Source organism: Salvelinus fontinalis, chromosome 2, assembly GCF_029448725.1.
Source record: "Salvelinus fontinalis isolate EN_2023a chromosome 2, ASM2944872v1, whole genome shotgun sequence".
In the NCBI taxonomy this organism is placed as follows: Eukaryota; Metazoa; Chordata; class Actinopteri; order Salmoniformes; family Salmonidae; genus Salvelinus; species Salvelinus fontinalis.
The window spans coordinates 78,892,788-78,917,651 of NC_074666.1; the positions used below are offsets into that span (position 1 = coordinate 78,892,788).

At 47.5% G+C, this 24,864-nt stretch overlaps 3 protein-coding genes across 5 annotated transcripts in view; 1 reads left to right on the forward strand and 2 right to left on the reverse strand.

Moving 5' to 3' along the window:
* Positions 1-510: 510 nt before the first annotated feature.
* zmp:0000001048 (retinol dehydrogenase 8) lies at positions 511-6,892 on the forward strand. Of its 2 annotated transcripts, none has more exons than XM_055889031.1 (7): positions 511-713; positions 2,612-2,808; positions 2,945-3,106; positions 3,684-3,863; positions 3,980-4,073; positions 4,798-4,981; positions 5,121-6,892. In XM_055889031.1, exons 2-7 carry the CDS (start codon positions 2,718-2,720, stop codon positions 5,334-5,336), a joined length of 927 nt encoding a protein of 308 aa, XP_055745006.1. In that variant the 5' UTR covers positions 511-713; positions 2,612-2,717; the 3' UTR covers positions 5,337-6,892. The 2 variants fall into 2 exon arrangements, with proteins under 2 accessions (XP_055745006.1, XP_055744997.1); XM_055889022.1 differs by having other exon boundaries at positions 2,652-2,808.
* A 42-nt stretch (positions 6,893-6,934) lies between these two features.
* On the reverse strand, positions 6,935-8,872 carry LOC129827829 (microfibril-associated glycoprotein 4-like). 2 transcript variants are annotated; one of them, XM_055889054.1, is made up of 4 exons: positions 8,614-8,872; positions 8,059-8,155; positions 7,748-7,935; positions 6,935-7,199 (listed from the first exon to the last, which is right to left on the reverse strand). In XM_055889054.1, exons 2-4 carry the CDS (start codon positions 8,109-8,111, stop codon positions 6,952-6,954), a joined length of 489 nt encoding a protein of 162 aa, XP_055745029.1. In that variant the 5' UTR covers positions 8,112-8,155; positions 8,614-8,872; the 3' UTR covers positions 6,935-6,951. The 2 variants fall into 2 exon arrangements, with proteins under 2 accessions (XP_055745029.1, XP_055745020.1); XM_055889045.1 differs by having other exon boundaries at positions 7,748-7,915; positions 8,614-8,861.
* A 270-nt stretch (positions 8,873-9,142) lies between these two features.
* LOC129827838 (neurogenic locus notch homolog protein 1-like) overlaps positions 9,143-24,864 on the reverse strand; it is a 28,775-nt gene continuing 13,053 nt past the window's right edge. The window contains exons 14-25 of the mRNA XM_055889067.1: positions 24,222-24,406; positions 23,960-24,092; positions 17,598-17,855; positions 17,379-17,491; positions 16,610-17,145; positions 16,029-16,504; positions 15,674-15,899; positions 15,298-15,557; positions 13,933-14,237; positions 13,590-13,737; positions 13,362-13,459; positions 9,143-13,241 (exon numbers count right to left, since the gene is read on the reverse strand). Coding sequence (XP_055745042.1) covers positions 11,769-13,241; positions 13,362-13,459; positions 13,590-13,737; positions 13,933-14,237; positions 15,298-15,557; positions 15,674-15,899; positions 16,029-16,504; positions 16,610-17,145; positions 17,379-17,491; positions 17,598-17,855; positions 23,960-24,092; positions 24,222-24,406 — 4,211 coding nt within the window. The 3' untranslated portion in view covers positions 9,143-11,768. The remainder of the gene's footprint in view (positions 13,242-13,361; positions 13,460-13,589; positions 13,738-13,932; positions 14,238-15,297; positions 15,558-15,673; positions 15,900-16,028; positions 16,505-16,609; positions 17,146-17,378; positions 17,492-17,597; positions 17,856-23,959; positions 24,093-24,221; positions 24,407-24,864) is intronic.

Consider the following 24,864-nt stretch of genomic DNA (forward strand, 5'->3'; position numbering starts at 1 on the left):
CACATTCCCAGTGGGTCAGAAGTTTACATACACGCAATTAGTATTTGGTAGCATTGCCTTTAAATTGTTTAACTTGGGTCAAACGTTTCAGGTAGCCTTCCACAAGCTTCCCACAATAAGTTGGGTCAATTTTGACCCATTACTACTGACAGAGCTGGTGTAAATGAGTCAGGTTTCTAGGCCTCCTTGCTCGCACATGCTTTTTCAGTTCAGCCCACAAATTTTCTATGAGGTTAGGGCTTTGTGATGGCCACTCCAATACCTTGACTTTGTTGTCCTTAAGCCATTTTGCAACAGCTTTGGAAGCTTGGGGTCATTGTCCATTTGGAAGACGCATTTGCAACCAAGCTTTAACTTCCTGACTGATGTCTTGAGATGTTGCTTCAATATATCCACATAATTTTCCTTCCAGCCCCTTCTCCTAAACCAACGATTTAAAACCTAATGTAAATTGCCGACGAAGAACTACAACTCCCAGTAGAGCAGCCACAGTTTGCAAAATGACATGAACCAGTTAGGTCATCGGGCTAGCCGCTGCTCGGTCGTCGTTATGTGACTGTTCACTTCGCTTTAGCGTTGGTTAGAATAACCTACATGTTTAGACGTTGCTCTAAATTGGCAATCTTTACCTAGATATATCTGTATTAGATTACACATATACGTGGGATATATACGTGCACCGTAGCAACTGCGCACTATTTCCCACACTACAGGTTAGTATACCGGTACACTATAGCCATTTATAACGGGTGTAGCTATAGGCTGCTGTAGCTGTTTTAACAAGCACAAGCGGCATTTCAGATAGTAGCACAAAGCAACCTTTTTTACAGTCATTGCAAGCAACGCAGCTGGCAACTTCTTCAACTTTGTGTTGCAGGCTTTTAGGCTGACCTGAACTTGCATAACTTTCACTATTACATTATAATTAAGCAATAAGGCCAGAGGGGGTGTGGTATATGGCTGTTCTTAACCACGACGCAACGCGGAGTGCCTGGACACGTCCCCGTCCCCTAGCAGTGTACATTGGCAATATACCACAACCTCCGAGGTGCCTTATTGTTATTACAAACTGGTTACCAACGTAATTAGAGCAGTAAAGACACATGTTTTGTCATACCCCTGGTATACATCTGATATATCACGTCTGTGAGCCAATCAGCATTCAGGTCTCGAACAACTTAGTTTGTAATTAGGCAATAAGGCACGAGGGGGTGTGGTATATGGCAAATATACCACGGCTAAGTGGTGTTCTTAAGCACGACGCAACGCGGAGTGCCTGCATACAGCCCTTAGCCGTGGTATATTGGTAATATACCACAAACCCCCGAGGTGCCTTATTGCTATTATTAACAGGTTACCAACGTAATTAGAGCAGTAAAAATAAATGTTTTGTCATACCCATGGTATATGTCTGATATACCACGGCTGTCAGCCAATCAGCGTTCAGGCCTCGTACCACCCAGTATATAATATGATGTAATGTATCATCATGGGTAGCATGTGTGTATGCTATGTACTTAAAGATTTATATTAGAAATGTATTTCGATTTGTAAAGCGGTGCAGACCCATTGTCATTAAATAATTTGCATTTGTAAAGCCCAGCAAAAATACTTAAATTATTGTAATTAATTTAGGGACCTGAGGTGAGGCTTTGTTACTGAAATCCACATACCCATCCATATAATGAACCTTACCCTTTAGAGTGAAATTAAGTCATCAGCAGGCTACTGACATCCAGTGTCGGTTCTAGACCATTTCAACTGGGGGGGCCAAGCTGGGGCCAGTTGTACTGTTAGAGGGGCCAGTTACATTAGACGTTATTGTTGTCATGTCGTTTTCTTCACTGCATTGCAGGCATTAGCAGGCAAAAGACCATGTTCCACGTTGCCACCGCCTAATAACGGATGTAAAAAAAGAACGATAGCAAAAATTAGTTATGTAAAAATTATTTCATACTCCACATTTAAGGGGGCCACAAGGGGGTCCAAAATTGTTGTCACAGGGGCACTGCCCCTCCCCTGCCCCCCGCCCCCCCAGAACCGCTAGTGCTGACATCTGAATCAAGTGGGGCAAGCAGCGACCCCACAGAACCGTTGTACCAATCGGTTTGGCTCTACAGCATAGACGGGTTAGCTGACAACGTCACCAAAACGATGGGCGCGCTTCCATGTGGCGTGTTTTGATTCTGGATGGACAGATAGCTAGCAAAACTGACAAGAAACTGCCATGTGGGGAATCAGAAGTGTCTCGTTTCATCTTGTTCTTGATAACATCTCTTGTTTTGAGGTGTTTTGACTGATTTTATGTCAATGCTAATATGGCTAAAATTGACTAGCTAGCTAACCAACAACTGTAACAATGTATTTGAGAGACAACAACTGCAAATTGATGTATGTTTTCAACAAATATTGTAAATGAAATATAGTTTACATGTTGCCAATAATCTAAGCCAACCCCGTCAGTTTTGCCCCATAGTTGCGCACTTGTCGGTTTTGTTGCTAAACAGCCAACCCGTCTATGGAGCCAATGCGTTCCCAGGATAGACACATAGGATTAGCCTTCTAATCTTATAACAAAGCACCTGCTTCACACACTGTCCGTGGCCGCAAGGTTGACTGGTCACTAAGGTCCATGCATTCCAACTGCAAAGGACTCTGGGAGAGTTGCAGAGAACCCAGTTTCAATCAGGAGCAACTGTAGCTGCTGTGAGGTATCCATGGGGACCAGGAGGGTGCTGGTGACAGGCTGTTCCTCTGGGATTGGGATGGCTGTGGCTGTACGACTGGCCAAGGAAAAGGGATTCAAAGGTCAGAGAGGCACTGAGCCCTTGATTGTAAAACATGGTGGTTTTCATAAATGAAATTGACAGTTTGGCACGCTCAACCCCATCAGTTGAGATGCAATGCAAGTGTTGTTAACTTGCAGTATGTCTGTGTGAGGCAGTGGTTGCCACCATGAGGGACCTAGAGAAGCGGGAACCCCTGGAGAGAGTGGCTGGGGACACCCTGAACAGATCCCTGGAGATCAGACAGCTGGATGCCTGCTGTGAAGACTCCATCAGAGAGTGTGTGGACAGCCTGCAAGACAGACGGGTGGATGTACTCGGTGAATATTAGGCTTCCACGCATGCACACTCGCACGCACACACACATAACACACACATTCATACTGACTCTACACGCACACACACTCACATGCTGCTGCTACTCTGTTTATTAAATGTCCGGATACCTTACCCCTAGTCACCTTACCCCTATACATTTCTAACCCTAACACTCCAGTATCCCTGCACATTGTAAATATGGTTTTGGCACTGACCCTGGAACTGACCCTGTATACAGCCTACTGACCCTGGAACTGACCCTGTATACAGCCTGCTGACCCTGGAACTGACCCTGTATACAGCCTACTGACCCTGGAACTGACCCTGTATACAGCCTACTTATTTTCTTGTGTTCTTCTTATTTCTTGTGCATTTTTGTTCGACTTTAAAAAAATGTTATAGTACTTCCGATAGTGATTACTGCGTTGTTGGCATTTCACGGTACTAGTGCACATGACAATAAAAACCACACTCCAATATAAACTCACTTGTACTGTATACAGTACACCATGAGTGATAACACATTGTCATCCATACTGAGTGAACAGGGTGTGACATGGCGTTATCTGTCTCCCTCAGTGAGTAACGCAGGTGTAGGCATGATTGGGCCGTTGGAGTGCCATAGTGTGTCTGACATGCAGGGGCTCTTCGACACCAACTTCTTTGGCTTGGTGCGGCTGGTGAAGGAGGTCCTGCCTGATATGAAGCGACGTCGAAGCGGACATATTGTGGTGATGAGCAGCATCATGGGCATTCAGGGTGAGTAGTCAGTACATAAATGCAGCTTCAGAAATAAATAAGGTGTTTACTTCCTAAACTTATCACAATAGAATCGTACATTAAAACGAATTAATGGATTGTATTTGTATTGGTAGGGCTACTCTTCAATGATGTCTACTCTGCTTCAAAATTTGCTGTGGAGGGGTTCTGTGAGAGTCTAGCAGTACAAGCCATGAAGTTCAGTGTGAAGTGAGTCTACATTAAAGGAGATCCAGCCACATCACTCCACATGAGTCATACAGCAATAACTAAACCAACACTCAGCAGTAATAAGACTTTGCCCTAATGCCACGACAGTGAACCCGCAGGTCATGTTTTGAGGTAGATGATTAGCCTGAGATAGGGAATAGCCAATCACACATTCATGTGCAAGCAGGAGGATTCCCTCAGTTAAACAGTGGTCCTTTATCTCTCCCTGCTCTGTCCATCTGTCCTTCTCCCTGCTCTGTCCATCTGTCCCTCTCCCTGCTCTGTCCATCTGTCCCTCTCCCTACTCTGTCCATCTGTCCCTCTCCCTGCTCTGTCCATCTGTCCCTCTCCCTGCTCTGTCCATCTGTCCCTCTCCCTGCTCTGTCCATCTGTCCCTCTCCCTGCTCTGTCCATCTGTCCCTCTCCCTGCTCTGTCCATCTGTCCCTCTCCCTACTCTGTCCATCTGTCCCTCTCCCTGCTCTGTCCATCTGTCCCTCTCCCTGCTCTGTCCATCTGTCCCTCTCCCTGCTCTGTCCATCTGTCCTTCTCCCTGCTCTGTCCATCTGTCCTTCTCCCTGCTCTGTCCATCTGTCCCTCTCCCTGCTCTGTCCATCTCCCTGCTCTGTCCATCTGTCCCTCTCCCTGCTCTGTCCATCTGTCCCTCTCCCTGCTCTGTCCATCTGTCCCTCTCCCTGCTCTGCCCATCTGTCCTTCCACTCTGAGGATGACTCTAGTGGAGCCTGGTCCGGTGGGGACAGAGTTTGAGAGGAAGGTATACGAGGACGCTGAGAAGATGGACCTCGCGGGGGCAGACGAGGAGACTGCTAGGATCTTCCGTGAGATCTACCTGCCCTACTCTAGGAAGGTGTTCAACTCTCTCGCACAGACACCCGAGGAAATAGCAGAGGTAACACTCTGTTATGTCGCTATCTTATATTTTGTGACTACTATCCTAGTATTATTTGGTATGCAGTCTCAACATGTCATCCTTTGGTGGCTAAATGGGGAACAGAATATACTAATCGCTCTACTCTACTCTCTTGCAGCAAACACTTCAACTGATCAGAGCGAAGGAGCCTCCGTTTCGCCACCAGACCAACCGTGTGTACATGCCCATGACTGCCCTGAAGCACGCAGACCCTACCGGTCGTCTACCCCTAGACACCTTTTATAAGCTGCTATTCAAGCACGACAGTCTATTCACTGCCAGTCTGGGGCTGCTGCGCATGTTGCAGAAGAGGACGGGGAAGAGCTCCAATTGAGCAGACGGTTGGAGAGACAGAGTGAATAACCTGGTGAGGAGAGATAGGGGGATAGAGAGAGCAGAAGGTTGGAGAGACAGAGTGAATAACCTGGTGAGGAGAGATAGGGGCATAGAGAAAGCAGAAGGTTGGAGAGACAGAGTGAATAACCTGGTGAGGAGAGATAGGGGGATAGAGAAAGCAGAAGGTTGGAGAGACAGAGTGAATAACCTGGTGAGGAGAGATAGGGGGATAGAGAAAGCAGAAGGTTGGAGAGACAGAGTGAATAACCTGGTGAGGAGAGATAGGGGGATAGAGAGAGCAGAAGGTTGGAGAGACAAAGTGAATAACCTGGTGAGGAGAGATAGGGGGATAGAGAGAGCAGAAGGTTGGAGAGACAGAGTGAATAACCTGGTGAGGAGAGATAGGGGGATAGAGAAAGCAGAAGGTTGGAGAGACAGTGAATAACCAACCTGGTGAGGAGAGATAGGGGATAGAGAGAGCAGAAGGTTGGAGAGACAAAGTGAATAACCTGGTGAGGAGAGATAGGGGGATAGAGAGAGCAGAAGGTTGGAGAGACAGAGTGAATAACCTGGTGAGGAGAGATAGGGGGATAGAGAGAGCAGAAGGTTGGAGAGACAAAGTGAATAACCTGGTGAGGAGAGATAGGGGGATAGAGAGAGCAGAAGGTTGGAGAGACAGAGTGAATAACCTGGTGAGGAGAGATAGGGGGATAGAGAGAGCAGAAGGCGTGAGTCATTGAGTGACTCCAGTCTGTAGTGGACAAGCCCCCTTCTCCTTTCTGCTAGTCATGTTTGTGTATAGACAACAAAAGAGTACTGTTGAGACCTTCCTGATAAATCCTTAGTAAAAGACCCACGCCTCAGACCAGAACCCTTCCTTATGAACAATCATAACCACTCCTTAAACTATCAATGACTGTGCTCAACAAAGATGAGACTTTGACAAGTTAAGGACTGATGTTTGTGGGCCTCTAATCAAACACAGTAACCTAGCCATACGGACTAAGGGCTCAGTGTGTCTTAGACCAATCTGGACTCCTTCTGTTTCTTCAGCTTTTAGAGGACATTAGTGTTACTACTGTATTTTAACAGTGTATTGAAGGTTTATGGTAAGACTGGCAACACTTCAATAAAACGAGGCAAAACTTTTCTCCCTTCAATTTATTAGCTTTAAAATGTTTAAACTTCACTGGCTTTCCAAATATTTTCATAATTTGAAAGGTAATATTTGAATACAAAGTGTGAGTGTGTGTCATGCCCTGACCTTAGAGATCCTTTTTATGTCTCTATTTTGGTTTGGTCAGGGTGTGAGTTGGGGTGGGTAGTCTATGTTCTATTATTTGTATTTCTATGTTTGACTGGGTAGGGTTCTCAATCAGGGACAGCTGTCTATCGTTGTCTCTGATTGAGAACCATACTTAGGCAGCCCTTTTTCCCACCTGTCTTGGTTTCTTGACTTTGTTTAGGGCACATAGCCTTTAGCTTCACGGTTTGTTTTGTAGTGTTTATTGTTTTGTTCGGCGTCTTTTCTAATAAAGAGAAAATGTACGCTCACCACGTTGCACCTTGGTCCAGTTCTTTCAACGGCCGTGACAGTGTGAGAGGTTCTGAACTTATTCCACAGGCCTTATCTTCATTTCAATGGCGTTTAAAGAGTATTTATAACCTTTCCAATACACCCAGTTGATACCAATACCATAGATTGAGTCGCCCCACAGATATACCCCGTTGGGATTGACACTGTGGCATTCTCCATACCACCATCCTCCTAAATATGATTTAGCACAGTTTGAAGCGTGAGTGTCCTGGTCTTTGTCGAAGGTGGAGAACTTCTGCCCATTGTGTTCATCCATAGATTTTCCTGAAATGCAGAAGGAATTGTTCCACATTTCCATTTACAGTTGTAACGGCAGCCTTCCCTCTCTTCATGAGAAGAGGAGGTGTAGCAGGGATCGGACCAAGACGCAGCGTAGCTCGTGTTCAACATGATTTTAATTACGTAAATACTGAACACTAAACAAATACAAAATAACAAATGTGGCTTGACGATACAGTCCTTTCTGGTGCAGACAAAACACAAAGACAGGAAACAACCACCCACAAATTCCCAACACAAAACAAGCCACCTATATATGATTCTCAATCAGGGACAACGATTGACAGCTGCCTCTGATTGAGAACCATATTAGGCCGAACACAGAAACAGACAAACTAGACACACAACATAGAATGCCCACCCAGCTCACGTCCTGACCAACACTAAAACAAGCACAACACACAAGAACTATGGTCAGAACGTGACAACAGTATAACGTTCTTCATACTGTATCGACCAAGTAGTCCTTTCAGATTTGTAATACTGTTATTTCACGGGAAAGGAGGAGAAATGTAAATGTTCTTTAGACTCACCGTCACCTCCATCTTTGAAGCCACTTAAATGCAGCTTGTATCCTTCATGCTCGGAGTCGACAGAGAAGGAGGAGTACTGGACGTGGACTTTAGCCCCTTCGAAGTCCTCCAGGTCCACCCTCAACTCATACTTCTTCCTCTGAGTGAGGAGGTGGATGTTTTCTAGGCCTGAGGGAGAACACAAGGTGCTGGTGGATAACATAACACGAGGTGAGTACTAAAGATAGTAATAATACACATGAACAGACATTTAATGCATTTTGTATCTCAGCATAGACATTTCAAATGTGTCCAGTGCGCCATGCTCTTACCTAACCAGTACTCTCCGGATGCCTGCCCAAACCCACTCCTGTATTGGTCCCATCCATGGTAAAAGTTCACTGTCCCATCCTTTCTCTCATGGATCACCTGGAATAGAGGGGCGTTTTGAGATTTTCCACAGAAATATGAGATGTTCCACTTCAAATGTTAATTGCGCAAACAACAACATGGATTGAGCCCTGAGGTAGTGGTAGTGAAACAAACTGTGATGAAGCTCAAAAGACTATAAACAAAAGGTCTAGTCACTGTACACACTGTCCATTCCCCCCCCCCCCAGGTTGGTCCTCACAGCCCATGTCACAGTAGACCTGGATGGGGGAGGTTGTTTCTGCAGGGTAGATGGTGTAAACTCCACTGTGTCCAAAGCCCCTTCTATACACATCAACACAATCCACTGGCATGATATCATATGGTAAGAGTATTGACTGCCACTGGGAGTAGTAGAATGAGCACATCCAAAGCCGGCAATAAATGTAAACTTGAACTTTAAGACATAATTATAGAATAATAATCCCCCACCCCCTATTCAAGGGAACCAATCTCACCTTCATTATTTCTCTGATAGGATAAAATGACCTTAGGGAAGTTGTCCGAAGTTGTGATCCTTCCTTGCTCCGAGAGTAACGTTGAAATGGAGGAAAATTATGAATAGCAAGGTCTTTGGAAGTTCAGTTTTATACCATTTAAAGAACATGCCTGTCCCTCCTTGTAGACTCATTTACTTTTGTGCAATAGTGACAAAGTGGAAATCCACTGCAAATGTGACAGAGTGGAAATTCCACCCGACATGGGCACGAACTCACAGCTCTCAGCGCCGTAACAACGTACTCAAGAAGTACTGTCAATAACACTGACCCAGAAAGGCATTTCTAAACCCAGGGCGACAGTACTTCTAGGTCTCAGGAAGGCTGTAAAGGAGATGCCTTTAACCATCCACTAAAACGGCAATCAACATCATATTCTACGTTTGAAACTATTTGCTCTATTCACATGCAATACTTAATAATTAGTACATTATTATAAGTCAAATATAAATGTGTGAAAATATGATGAATGCAAAAAGATACACAGAAATGTAGTTCCCTACAGTTTTTATTAGAAGTGACTTATTTTACAACTTTTGTCTGTAGAAAGAAACATTGTGGAACGTTTTTTTATGTACAATGATTTTTAAACTACTTTTAAACAAGTATAGGAATTAATAATGATAGAAAATATCTATGACTTCTAATAATACAAGACCAATAAAATATCAGTCACATCCTCAATTTTCACAATAATCCTAAAAGGAAGTACATTTTCTTTTTGTCCTTTTTAGTACATAATCATTTTTAGAAACACAAGATGCATCATAAACAAGTAGATCTAACCAGGACAAACATTATTTACAGACAGAAGTTGGGATATCTGAAATGTACAGACAGAGCATAGTAGTGTCGCCAGGAAAGGAAATCAAAGGAGAACAAATAAACACTTCACTAAATGAACCCTGGACTGGAATCTGAACCTAGTATTAGTCCAACCCAGAAACCTCCCAGGTCTGACTGTACTGTAGCTGGTTATAGTGAACAGGCTTGGACCAGTGAAGGAAACATAGAAATGAAATCGAACAGGGGAGGAGGATCTGATTGGCTTTCCCAGTAGTAAGTAGCCTATCCAGGGAGCAGCAGTGGTCTGGTTGTGAGGGTTAGTTGGATCCCTGGGGAGTGACATCCATAGTAAAGAGCTACCGTAGGGGGGCGCAGCACTACATAGTAGTGTTCTCTCCTTCCACGTCTTATGTCAATGTCCTCTCCGTGGCTAGTGGGGTGAAAGCTGCTAAAGATGCAGGGGAACGCTCCTCTGCATGCTATAAAATAGCACCTCCCTGAGGAGTGACAGAGCACTAACGGTCCCAACCCACCAGCCACGCCCTCACACTGACCAACTGACTGACGACTGACTGACCACGACTGGAGCGCACCAGAGTTGGAATCAGTACACAGACTTATCCGTAACTGGACCGCAGGAGAACATACCAGCACCTCAATTACCAATGGAACCGCAAGAGGATGTGCTTCTATTGGCCAACACGATAGCTAGCCTGAGTCCCAGATCTATGTGTGTGGTCTCGCACGCACAACAATGACAGCAACGGAGTCGGCAAGAGAGCACAAATAGATGTGGGACTCAGGCTACACAAAAACAGGACCAGCGGTCAACGAATTAGAATAGAGGCAGTCAAAAATATGCTATCACACTGACAGGCAACATGCAGGAATGTTGGCAGGGGAGTGGTAAAAGAATAGCAGCTGATAAACATAGCTTAGTACACCAATTAGATGTTCAAAAAGGTAACCATGGTGTCAACACATATACAGCACATAAAAAAACAAACACATAACTGAGTAAAAACCAAAACTAAAGGGCAGTGACAGGCTGATTTTAGAATTGGCATAATAATGCCCTCATCTGAATGAATGTTCAGAATGAGTGAAAACAAGCTGCATGACTGAAGTAGTGATGGCAGACTGGGGGGCAAACCCTGTAGACCAGGACCAATGAGACTAATGACTAAGATGACTCGAGCCATGCCTGGGACTGACACGCAGACGGCCTGGGGGAGAACGTGGCTTAAGTCAATGGGAAGTTGAAAGTTTAACACATCAATGTTTTTGTTGAGTTGTCTGTCTGACAGAACACTGGCCAATGAACGTAGTGTAATTGAATGTTTAAATGCCTTCCTGGCTCTGTGTGTGGATAAGCAGAGTGCCTCATTGCAGGGTCAGAACCCCACCTCACGATCACCCTCCCAACGCTTTGTCCCGTCAAGTGCTTCAGAGCACCATCATTCTACATTCTTACACATAATACTTCTATGGAATGTAATCAGTTCTTTTTTTCCTAGTTCATCAAATCAGAACATAATATCACTAATGACAGCCAACTTAAAAGAGTACATATTTGTTCCCAAGCCAATCTGATCGTTTTACCTGTTGGCCTAAATAAATAACATCAGTCAAGAGAGGTGAGATCTCTTCCTCTTCCTGTCTGAACCCCATGTTGATCTGCCTACAGAGTGTTAGACACTGGTGGTGGTGGTGGGCTGGGTGGAGAGTGAGTGACTGAATCACTAGTCGTTTTCCTTGTAACACCATTGGACTCAGGTGAGCCCAATACATGTGTTCCATGTAACAGGTGAGTGTGAAACACTGTGTGAGAGGACCGGACAGAAAGAGGCTGAGAAAACACCTGAAAAGGCAGTTCTGAGAAACACAAAAAAACAATAAATAAAAATAAAGGAATTCCCTTCAACATTGTTGCTTTTTGCTTTCTTTTATCTACTTTTTTAAAAGTTTGTTAGTTTTTCAGGAGAGCATCCCTAAGTCTTTGAAATGAAAGACTTCGTTTTCTTCATATACTTTTTATAATAATAAAAAAACAAGTCCATCTGTGACAGAATAAGTCTTACTTCATTAAATTGTCTGTTCTTTTCTATCCAGACAACACATTTCCCTTTACTCTTTCTCTGCAAACAACACTAGCAGACGGTCCTCGTGAGAAAACACAGTCAATCAACATCCAATGGAAATCTTGGAACCAGGCTGACGCATAAACTCCAGACACACAGGCCTTTACAGCCAGTCATCTCCTCTCTCCTCTCCCCCAGGTCTCTGTTAACCAGGTGTTAACCTAGGTGTTAACCAGGTGCCTTGGGGGTTCATGCAAATACCTGCATCTTGCCGTTGGACTCCTGGACATGGGGGATCTGCGTTTGGGCAGGACCGGCCACTGCCGGGCTGGGGGTGGAGTCTGACCAATCAGACACACAGTGGGGGGAGGGGCTGGACCAGGGCTCGGGCGACTCTGGGGAGGGGGTCAGGTAGGGATGCTCGCTGGACAGGCGGAGGTAATGCTTGGGGGTGGCATCCATGGTGGAGGAGTAGCTGTGCTGGGAGGGCGGGGTGGGGTAGTCCTCCAAGCCTGCAGTGCTGCCACTGGCCTGGGGAGGAGGGGCCTGGGAGGCCTGTGGAGAGGTGGGCTGAGGGGCTGGCTGGGGCTGAGGAGGCTGCTGCTGCTGGAAAAAGGCTGGAGGGGGCTGTGTCGTCTGGGGGGTGGGTGGGGAGGAGGTGCCCATGCGGAGGCTCTGCTGGCTGGCCATGGAGTGGTTGTGGAGCTGCTGCTCTGCGATGGAGGGTAGCTTGACGGGGCTGAGGGAGATGGGCGTGCTGGCGATGACAGGCGTGGGCTGCAGCATGGCCTGCTGGGCGCTGCGGTACAGGTGCTGCTGGTGCTGCTGCATCATGAGGCTGTTCTGCTGCTGCTGCATGGGGCTCTGAGGGTGCATGCCCGCCTGGCTGCCGTGGACCAGGTTCACCACCTGTCCCCCGCACTGGGAGGAGGAGGGCATGCGGCTGTGCCAGTCGAAGGGCACGCTGACAGGGCTCACCAGGCCCATGTTGAGCCCCAGCTGGCCGGCGTTGAGCACGTAGCCGTGGGGGCCCTGGTTGACCTGGCTGGCCATGGACACGCGGCCCTGCATGGACATGCCTCCATCTCCCAGGTCGTTGAGCTGGGCCAGAGACACAGCGAAGGGGCCAGAGCCGTCCATCATGCTGCTGTGCACCATGGGAGTGCTGGGCACCGACATGGAGTGGAAGAGCCCCGAGGAAGGCATGGCGACCGGGGAGCAGGGGTTGGTGATGTAGCCGGCGTTGTTGGCCCCTCCGCGGGGGGAGTCCAGGGAGTCGACGGGCGACAGGGTGACAGAGCTCTCCAGCAGGGCGCTCTGCATGTCCAGGGTCAGCTTCTTGTTGCGGGCCTTAGCTGAATCCTTGAGGTTCTGGGCATGCTGCCCTCCCAGACCTGAACCCTTTGCCCCGGGGCGGCGACTCTTCTTCCCCTGGGGGGTGTTCTTCAGGCCGGGCATGAAGGCGCTGGGGGGGCACATGAGGGGGGACAGGGTGTGTCCCCCGGCCAGGTGGTGTGGGGCCCCTCCGTGGCCCTGGGGGCTCCTCACTGTGTTGTACTCATCCAGCAGCTGAACGATGTCATGGTGCATTCTCTCCTGGGCGATGTCCCGTGGCAGACGGTCCATATGGTCAGTTATCTCCCTGTTGGCAAAGTGGGCCAGGAGGACCTTGACCGCCTCACAACTACCCTCACGCGCCGCCAGGAAGAGAGGCGTCTCCTCCTAATATACAGAGAGAGAGAGAGGAATAGACATGTTGGCTCCTCAATATCTCTATATATTCAAGACTGTATGACTGTGGGGAGCTGACAGTTGTAGATATAGGTGGAGGGTTGTGTGTACCTTGAGGTCCTGCATGTCTTTGTTGGCTCCGTGCTTCAGCAGGGCCATGGTGGCCTCCACGTTGTTGACAGCAGCTGCCCAGTGCAGAGCAGATTTACCTGGGATGGGAGGAACACACACTGTTGTTACTCATCCTACCTCTTACCACGAAACACAGCATCACCATTCAACCGCATCAACTCTCTCTTCAACACACACACTCACACACTAGTTTAGCCAATCACGTACCCAATTCGTCGACAGAGTTGATGTCTGCATGGCAGGTGATAAGTTCCTCCACCATGCCCTCTACGGCCAGGCGGGCAGCCAGGATCAGGGCGGTGGAGCCGTCGTACATACGAGAGTCCAGGTCTGTAGCTCGGGTACGGATCAGAATCTAACCAGGACAGACAGGGAGAAATAACATGTCAGTCTGGCAGATGACACAGCAGTCTACTCAGAAAGTGGGCAACCTTAAGAAGTAGCAAAGTCAAGTCTTACATGTGTAATACTGCGTATAGAAAGACAGAGGAATACATTGAGTAAGTGTGAAGATACAATGAAACATTAAGCATCTGAAAGGTATGTTTACCTGGAAGACCCCCTGGGCGTCGGCGGCCACGGCGGCGTGTAGCGGCGTGCGCCCTGTGTTGTCCTGCGCGTTGGCGTCGGCCCCGGCGTCCAACAGCCGCTTGGCGGCGTCAGCGCGGGCGTAGCGGGCAGCCAGGTGAAGGGCGGTCTCTCCGGTGCGGTCCGTCTGGGCGGCCAATGTGGCGCCCTGGTAGATGAGGTCAGAGATGATGTTGGCGGAACACTCCTCTGACTCCTCCTCCTCGGGGAGCTCGGGCTCCAGACCGCCTCCGCAGAACGAAGCCAGCATCAGAGGGGTGAAACCGTCTGGAGGGGAGAAGGACGGGAGAGGCAAAGGGTCAGTCAATGTGTCAATCAAAACACAATGGACAGGAACAGATCAAAGAGCTCAAACGTAGAAACTAAAGTAAACTCACCCCATTCTGTACAAATGTGCGCAACCGCAACAATCAAACGAGGCTACAAAGAAAACTAATGGGACTGTAGCGACTGTGTTGACTTCAAAATCGGGGGTGTGAACTAGGTTTCTATTCAAGCGTTGATCGACATGGTAATGGCTCTATAGTATTGCAGAAAAGTTGAAAAAACGGACCCTCCGTTACATCGTGACGTGTCATGTCGTAACGTACAGCGCGCATAAAGCATCTACTTCTGACTTACAATCTCTCTCCAACAGGTGTAGCACTTCTCTCATCGTTTAAAAACAAGAAATGGACAGTGACGGGGGTAAGGGGGGATTACCTAGTCATTTTTTGCGTCATCATTGCATGCGATCATCATTCTCAAAGCCGCTGTTTACTTCTAAGATCACTTTAGCACCGCCCTAAAAACCTGATTCAAATTCGACACAAACCTTCAAATAGGTATGTAATGACACATTATATAAACTCTTTATAGTGTTTTATTTACATTTTAGAGGCGATAAGGTGATAAGTTGGATAGATCGAGTGAAAAAAACAATTTTCCCACACAACATCTCTCCTTCTCACTATCACGCATTAGTTTCGCTTCCCCACCCGTCATTTTTAAAAAGACCTGACGGGGCTCATTGCCTGCTTGAATTATGCAGAAACTGGCAGCGTTTAGGTCATGTAATTGATCCTGTTGGAAAGGGGATAAATTGTGCTTTACAATGGTATTGACATTACAGTTGATCTGGAAGTATTACGTTTTTGGGGCGCTTAAATAAGGGCAATTGTACGGACCAAGGCGATGTACGAAGTTACGTTAACAATAAACACCGGGAATACGAATCAGAAGGAGTGGTTTTTAAAGGATATACTACAGCCTCAAGGATTCCAGTCCAGACACATACAACACTGTTCATGACACAACAACGCTCCATGTGATCAATTCCAATACTGACCAGGTCCTCGGACGTTGACGTCCATGCAGTCCTGGTCAAACTCTCCCTGTGGCGGGGTGAGGGCCATGGAGGGGGGCATGCGGATGTCTGCAGCCGCTAGGTGGTGCTGGGTCCACTGCCTACAGTCTACAGTGTCTTCACTGTCTGACAGGATGCTGGGCTCCTCAACCTTCAGTCTCTTGGCCTCGGGGCAGTCTGTGTCGATCCACGAGTCACTGTGGTTGCCAAGCAGAGACTCCTCCACCGTCTTGGGCATGTATCTGGAGAGAGACAGGTAACACACAGTCACACTACCATAGTGGAGCAGATACATTGATTTGGAGTCACCATAGGAGTGCTGTAAGTGTACTGAGGACACAACAGTGTGGTTACTCACTTCATGCCCAGTGCATCCTGGCCTAAGGGTTCCCTGCGGTTCTTGTTGCTGCTGGGTTCCTTCTTGGGGAAGAAGCCCTCGGGGAACCACAGGGTGCTGTGTTCTCTCTTCCTGCGGCCAATCAGCACGCCCACCACCAGGATGACCAATAGGAACAGGGCTGCCATGCCCACCAGCATCAGCTTGCCCCACTCTGGCATGTCTACAGGGCCTTGCATCTTCTCACCTACATGTTATAACAAGGACTTTAGTATACGAGCTGTGGTTACAGTATTTGATGGAGAAATGACATGTATATACATGTTTGTAACGTTATCTCTGTATCCTGGTATAGTGTGAGTGGGTTTCTGCTCACCGCGGACTTCTTTGATGGGGTAGGGGAAGTGGAGCCTCTCCACGGCTGACAGGGCTCCCAGGTAGTCTGCTGCGCTGTCTGCCGACGGGAAACAGTCGTCAGACCGCTGGGAACACAGACGGTTGTCTATCTCCAGGTACACTATGGACCCAATGACCTCCTGGTGGGGCTGCAGCTCTCGTTTGATGCGCGCCTCTTTGCCGGTGTACGGATGGATCATGGGCTCTCCGTTGTGGTCCAGGTGGAAGCGCAGGGTGGTTCTCAGGATGGCGCTGAGCTTCTGCAGGAAGGCAGGGGCCGTATTCACGAGTTCGTCCGGGGGTAGCAGGACCACCATGACCAGCACCCCGTCAGCCAGGTTCTCTGGAACCTTCCCTGCACAGTCCAGACCGTCCCAGCCACACTCCTCTGAGTTACAGCCCTGGTCACAGCGGCCGTCAGCGTAGTGGTCGATGCAGTACGCCTCGTAGATGGGACTGGTGGAGACAGAGAGTTACAGAGATCAGCTTAGAGGGTTTCATATAGAGGGTAAGGTGAAAGAATGAGAGTCCAGAACAGAATGCTGGCGGTGGAGTACTTACTTGCAGATTTTCTCCTTGTTCTTGCAGTCAAAGTTGTCGTAGAGGCAGTCGGCGTTGTTGCACGACTCGTCACACTGGCTGTTGTTGAAGACACGCCAGCAGCGCGGGTCGGTGCAGCGCGCCCACGGGTTCACCGCCAGCGAGCAGTCGCCCCCGTCCCAGCGGCAGGGGAATGTGTTGCACTCCTTGTCGCAGACACCGTCGTTGGCCTTGCCGTGGCAGTCGGCCAGGGTGCAGGCGGGCGGCGGAAGGGTCTCTACCAGCCTGGTGCTGCCCTGCTCGCAGCGCTTGCCCGTCCAGCCTTGGGCACACTGGCAGAGGAAGAAGGGGAAGCTGGTCTCCTCGGTGCAGAGGCCTCCGTTGCGGCACGGCTGGGAGGAGCAGCCCTCGTTACTACGGTGCTGGCACTGGGGCCCGGCGTAGCCTGTCAGGCAGGTACAGCGGGCGCCCCGCGTGGTCAGAGCGCAACTACCTCCATTATAGCAAGACAACTCCCGACACGTCATCCTCCTCTCACAGTTGTTCCCAGCATAGCCCTGAGGAGGAAGAACAATCACATACAACGTCAGTGTGGGTAAGAAACAGATGTGGTCAACTACAGGATGGTAGCATGGTAATAAATCCAGGAGGCTTTGACATATGGTTCTAGGTTATCCTCTGTGAGCAGGGAAGTTCAGGGAGACAGAGATGGTTGTAGAAATATCAGCTGTCTCCACAGGCGGACTAGACACTGGGTAAAAGTGTGCGAAAGTGACATGTTGATACTTACCAGCTGACAGGTACAGGCGTATCCAAGGGCTGAGCTGCTGGAGACAGAACAGGCCCCTCCGTTCTGACAGGGCTGAGACTCGCACACACTGAACCTGCTCTGGCACCGCCGACCTGCACACAATAACACACACACACGTTAGAGTGGCGCAAACAGATACAAACACACACATTTATATACACAACAATACGACTATACACACAAGCGCACCCTCCTTACCTGTGAAGCCGGGCTTGCAGACACACTGGTAGTCGTTGGGGAGCTGGATGCAGTCCAGACTGTTGGCGGGGCTGCAGGGGTTGGAGTGACACTCGTTGATGTCCCCCTCACACCTCTCTCCAGTGAAGCCAGGGGGACAGTTACAGCGGTAGCCCCCCACCCTGTCCACACAGGTACCGTTGTTCAGACACTTAGGAGGAGTCCCGCGCAGCCTCAGAGGAGGAGCACAGTCATCCTCGTTGATCTCACACAGAACACCTGTAGGAGAGATGGACAGCTATCAATATTGAGTATGTTTACATGCACACTAGTAATGAAATATCAAACGGATTATGGCAGTAGGCAGAGTATGGCATTAGTCATGTAAACACCTTACTCTGCTTATCTTAATCAGCGTAAGGTTATAATGGTAGGAAGCATACGCCGATTAAAACACCTGGTTTTCTGAGCAATCTAATTATTAGGACATGTTAACGGCTTAATCCGACTTTCAGTGGTGTATTTGATCTGTACATGTACCAGGCAGCACCAGTAGTGTATTTGATCTGTACATGTACCAGGCAGCACCAGCAGTGTATTTGATCTGTACATGTACCAGGCAGCACCAGTAGTGTATTTGATCTGTACATGTACCAGGCAGCACCAGTAGTGTATTTGATCTGTACATGTACCAGGCAGCACCAGTAGTGTATTTGATCTGTACATGTACCAGGCAGCACCAGCAGTGTATTTGATCTGTACATGTACCAGGCAGCACCAGTAGTGTATTTGATCTGTACATGTACCAGGCAGCACCAGCAGTGTATTTGATCTGTACATGTACCAGGCAGCACCAGTAGTGTATTTGATCTGTACATGTACCAGGCAGCACCAGTAGTGTATTTGATCTGTACATGTACCAGGCAGCACCAGTAGTGTATTTGATCTGTACATGTACCAGGCAGCACCAGTAGTGTATTTGATCTGTACATGTACCAGGCAGCACCAGCAGTGTATTTGATCTGTACATGTACCAGGCAGCACCAGTAGTGTATTTGATCTGTACATGTACCAGGCAGCACCAGCAGTGTATTTGATCTGTACATGTACCAGGCAGCACCAGTAGTGTATTTGATCTGTACATGTACCAGGCAGCACCAGTAGTGTATTTGATCTGTACATGTACCAGGCAGCACCAGTAGTGTATTTGATCTGTACATGTACCAGGCAGCACCAGTAGTGTATTTGATCTGTACATGTACCAGGCAGCACCAGCAGTGTATTTGATCTGTACATGTACCAGGCAGCACCAGTAGTGTATTTGATCTGTACATGTACCAGGCAGCACCAGTAGTGTATTTGATCTGTACATGTACCAGGCAGCACCAGTAGTGTATTTGATCTGTACATGTACCAGGCAGCACCAGCAGTGTATTTGATCTGTACATGTACCAGGCAGCACCAGTAGTGTATTTGATCTGTACATGTACCAGGCAGCACCAACAGTGTATTTGATCTGTACATGTACCAGGCAGCACCAGTAGTGTATTTGATCTGTACATGTACCAGGCAGCACCAGTAGTGTATTTGATCTGTACCTGTACCAGGCAGCACCAGTAGTGTATTTGATCTGTACATGTACCAGGCAGCACCAGCAGTGTATTTGATCTGTACATGTACCAGGCAGCACCAGTAGTGTATTTGATCTGTACATGTACAAGGCAGCACCAGCAGTGGATTTGATCTGTACATGTACCAGGCAGCACCAGTAGTGTATTTGATCTGTACATGTACCAGGCAGCACCAGCAGTGTATTTGATCAGTACATGTACCAGGCAGCACCAGTAGTGTATTTGATCTGTACATGTACCAGGCAGCACCAGCAGTGTATTTGATCTGTACATGTACCAGGCAGCACCAGTAGTGTATTTGATCTGTACATGTACCAGGCAGCACCAGTAGTGTATTTGATCTGTACATGTACCAGGCAGCACCAGCAGTGGATTTGATCTGTACATGTACCAGGCAGCACCAGTAGTGTATTTGATCTGTACATGTACCAGGCAGCACCAGCAGTGTATTTGATCTGTACATGTACCAGGCAGCACCAGCAGTGTATTTGATCTGTACATGTACCAGGCAGCACCAGTAGTGTATTTGATCTGTACATGTACCAGGCAGCACCAGCAGTGTATTTGATCTGTACATGTACCAGGCAGCACCAGTAGTGTATTTGATCTGTACATGTACCAGGCAGCACCAGCAGTGTATTTGATCTGTACATGTACCAGGCAGCACCAGCAGTGTATTTGATCTGTACATGTACCAGGCAGCACCAGCAGTGTATTTGATCTGTACATGTACCAGGCAGCACCAGTAGTGTATTTGATCTGTACATGTACCAGGCAGCACCAGCAGTGTATTTGATCTGTACATGTACCAGGCAGCACCAGCAGTGTATTTGATCTGTACATGTACCAGGCAGCACCAGCAGGGTATTTGATCTGTACATGTACCAGGCAGCACCAGCAGCCCAGCCTCCCTTCTGTACGAGTGAAGTGAGTTCGGAAAAGCTGAAAGTATGCATCCCAGAAGTAGCTTTCACATACAAACTTTACATGCCCAAACTCAGATAGGGAAGTCTATCAAATAGGCCTCCCAAAAATAACATGGCCGCTGTGGTAGACAGTTTATTTTGATTGGCAATTTTATGCATTCATCAAAGTTCTATCGGGCAGCCTGATTTCAGATGTGTCCATGCAAACAGGATTATTAGGGAAATCGTTCTTCTTGCAAAGCATGTAAATGTTTTAAACTAACTAATATGTTAATCTGACTATCCACAATACTCGTATTATTGTGTGCATGTAACTATACTCACTATAGGATTCTCTCCTCTTTATTCACTTCACAAGGAAATAACAGTACACGTTGTGAGTATGGAAGAGAACATGTTGTGAGTATGGAAGAGGACATGTTGTGAGTATGGAAGAGGACATGTTGTGAGTATGGAAGAGGACATGTTGTGAGTATGGAAAAGAACATGTTGTGAGTATGGAAGAGGACACGTTGTGAGTATGGAAGAGGACATGTTGTGAGTATGGAAGAGGACACATTGTGAGTATGGAAGAGGACATGTTGTGAGTATGGAAAAGAACATGTTGTGAGTATGGAAGAGTACATGTTGTGAGTATGGAAGAGGACATGTTGTGAGTATGGAAGAGGACACGTTGTGAGTATGGAAGAGGACATGTTGTGAGTATGGAAGAGGACATGTTGTGAGTATGGAAGAGGACATGGGTGAGTATGGAAGAGAACATGGGTGAGTATGGAAGAGGACACGTGAGTATGGAAGAGGACATGTTGTGAGTATGGAAGAGGACATGTTGTGAGTATGGAAGAGGACATGTTGTGAGTATGGAAGAGGACACGTGAGTATGGAAGTGGACATGTTGTGAGTATGGAAGAGGAGATGTTGTGAGTATGGAAGAGGACATGTTGTGAGTATGGAAGAGGACATGTTGTGAGTATGGAAGAGGACATGTTGTGAGTATGGAAGACGACATGTTGTGAGTATGAAAGAGGACATGTTGTGAGTATGGAAGAGGACACGTGTGTATGTGTTACGACCCTCCCACTCTGTCTGCCGTATTCTCTCTTTGTTCTTGTTTCCTTATTAGGATGTCGGTGGGCGGAGTTGGGAGGGTCGTCAGCTACATGGGAAACACCTGGGCCCACTGTCATAGGATAAATGCACCATTTCCCCATTCATGAGGAGACTCTCTCCAGGCAGACACCTTGATAGATTTGTTTGTGTTTCTTGGTGGTTTTTTGGTTGTTTTTTGGTTGTTTGTTTTAGCATCTTTCAACACCTTGCATTATCACATTCATGGAGGCAAAACATTCACTTACACTACTGATTACTGATTACACACACCATTGTATATTATACTTAGTTACTTTAGTTAGTAAATATATATTTTGTTACTCCTTTTCTCCACGTTGTCTCCCTTTTGTTACGGGCTTTGAGCCGGTTCGTGACAGTGTGGAAGAGGACATGTTGTGAGTATGGAAGAGGACATGTTGTGAGTATGGAAGAGGACATGTTGTGAGTATGGAAGAGGACATGTTGTGAGTATGGAAGAGGACATTTTGTGAGTATGGAAGAGGACATGTTGTGAGTATGGAAGAGGACAGGTTGTGAGTATGGAAGAGGACACGTTGTGAGTATGGAAGAGGACACGTGAGTATGGAAGAGGACATGTTGTGAGTATGGAAGAGGACATGTTGTGAGTATGGAAGAGGACATGTTGTGAGTATGGAAGAGGACACGTTGTGAGTATGGAAGAGGACATGGGTGAGTATGGAAGAGAACATGGGTGTGTATGGATGAGGACATGGGTGAGTATGGAAGAGGACACGTTGTGAGTATGGAAGAGGACACGTTGTGAGTAGGGAAGAGGACATGTTGTGAGTATGGAAGAGGACACGTTGTGAGTAGGGAAGAGGACATGTTGTGAGTATGGAAGAGGACATGTTGTGAGTATGGAAGAGGACATAGGTGAGTATGGAAGAGGACATAGGTGAGTATGGAAGAGGACATAGGTGAGTATGGAAGAGGACATGTTGTGAGTATGGAAGAGGACACGTGAGTATGGAAGAGGACATGTTGTGAGTATGGAAGAGGACATGTTGTGAGTATGGAAGAGGACAGGTTGTGAGTATGGAAGGTGACACGTTGTGAGTATGGAAGAGGACATGTTGTGAGTATGGAAGAGGACACGTTGTGAGTATGGAAGAGGACATGTGAGTATGGAAGAAGACATGTTGTGAGTATGGAAGAGGACATGTTGTGAGTATGGAAGAGGACATGGGCGAGTATGGAAGAGGACATGTTGTGAGTATGGAAGAAGACATGTTGTGAGTATGGAAGAGGACATGGGTGAGTATGGAAGAGGACACGTTGTGAGTATGGAAGAGGACACGTTGTGAGTATGGAAGAGGACACGTTGTGAGTATGGAAGAGGACATGTTGCGAGTATGGAAGAGGACATGTTGTGAGTATGGAAGAGGACATGGGTGAGTATGGAAGAGAACATGGGTGTGTATGGATGAGGACATGGGTGAGTATGGAAGAGGACACGTTGTGAGTATGGAAGAGGACACGTTGTGAGTATGGAAGAGGACACGTTGTGAGTATGGAAGAGGACACGTTGTGAGTATGGAAGAGGACATGTTGTGAGTATGGAAGAGGACATGGGTGAGTATGGAAGAGGACATGTTGTGAGTATGGAAGAGGACACGTGAGTATGGAAGAGGACATGTTGTGAGTATGGAAGAGGACATGGGTGAGTATGGAAGAGGCCATGTTGTGAGTATGGAAGAGGACAGGTTGTGAGTATGGAAGAGGACATGTTGTGAGTATGGAAGAGGACAGGTTGTGAGTATGGAAGAGGACAGGTTGTGAGTATGGAAGGTGACACATTGTGAGTATGGAAGGGGACATGTTGTGAGTATGGAAGAGGACATGTTGTGAGTATGGAAGGTGACACATTGTGAGTATGGAAGGGGACATGTTGTGAGTATGGAAGAGGACACGTTGTGAGTATGGAAGAGGACATTTTGTGAGTATGGAAGAAGAGATGTTGTGAGTATGGAAGAGGACATGTTGTGAGTATGGAAGAGGATGTGGGTGAGTATGGAAGAGGACATGGGCGAGTATGGAAGAGGACATGGGCGAGTATGGAAGAGGACATGTTGTGAGTATGGAATAGGACATGTTGTGAGTATGGAAGAGGACATGGGTGAGTATGGAAGAGGACATGGGCGAGTATGGAAGAGGACATGGGCGAGTATGGAAGAGGACATGGGCGAGTATGGAATAGGACATGGGTGAGTATGGAAGAGGACACGTTGTGAGTATGGAAGAGGACACGGGTGAGTATGGAAGATGACATGTTGTGAGTATGGAAGAGGACAGGTTGTGAGTATGGAAGAGGACATGTTGTGAGTATGGAAGAGAACACGTTGTGAGTATGGAAGAGGACACATTGTGAGTATGGAAGAGGACACGTTGTGAGTATGGAAGAGGACACGTTGTGAGTATGGACGAGGACACGTTGTGAGTATGGAAGAGGACACGTTGTGAGTATGGAAGAGGACATGTTGTGAGTATGGAAGAGGACATGTTGTGAGTATGGAAGAGGACATGTTGTGAGTATGGACGAGGACATGTTGTGAGTATGGAAGAGGGCATGTTGTGAGTATGGAAGAGGACATGTTGTGAGTATGGAAGAGGACATGTTGTGAGTATGGAAGAGGACAGGTTGTGAGTACAGAAGAGGACATGGGTGAGGACAGAAGAGGACATGAAGAGGACATACCCAAGGTGCCAGGTGGGCAGGAGCAGATGTAGTGTCCCACCAGGTCAATGCAGGTGCCACCGTTCTGACACGGGTGAGACTGGCACTCGTTGACCTCCATCTCACAGTTCTCTCCGGTGTAGCCCGGCATACACTGTAGGGCCATAGACACATACCATTAACATCATATCTACAACCATATTACAACATCAACACATTCACCTCAGAGTTATTAGACAAACTGCAGTTTATACACAATTCTGACTTGACTAATCCGACTCACGTCACACTGGTATCCTCCCACGTAGCCCCTGCAGGTGGCGCCGTTGCGACAGTGTTTGTCCTCACAGTGGTCCACCTGGCTCTCACAGTAGCTGTCTGTGTAGTCTGTGGGACACTTACAGTAGTGGGTGTTGCCTGTGTTGACACAGTGACCTCCATGATGACACAGCTCGTCTGTCTGGAGGCCTGGGAGCAGACAAGAGACCGGGGACGGTTATACCACGGTATAAATACAAACACATACTGCATACATGCGCTAAAACAAGGGTGTCGAACATACGTCCTGTGGGTGGTTTGAGTAAAACAAAATATATATGTACGAACTCAATATACTTTAAAATGACTAAAACCAAATGGAAACAGTGTAGTAATGATAATGGACCTACATTCATACAGTTTCTTGACTGTTTCCAGCTCGCTAATAATCACCAAAATGAAGCTAGACCGTCAGGGAGCATCAGAAAATCCCACAACTATGGATAGAGGACAATTCTTTGCTAACTTTGATGGAGAGTAAATATAAAGATGTGTGTGACCCTCTGGACCTCGTTGAAGACCGAATGCGGCCCCCGGGGCAAAATGAGTTTGACCTGCGCTAAACACTTACAGTAAACACACACACACACACACACACACACACACAC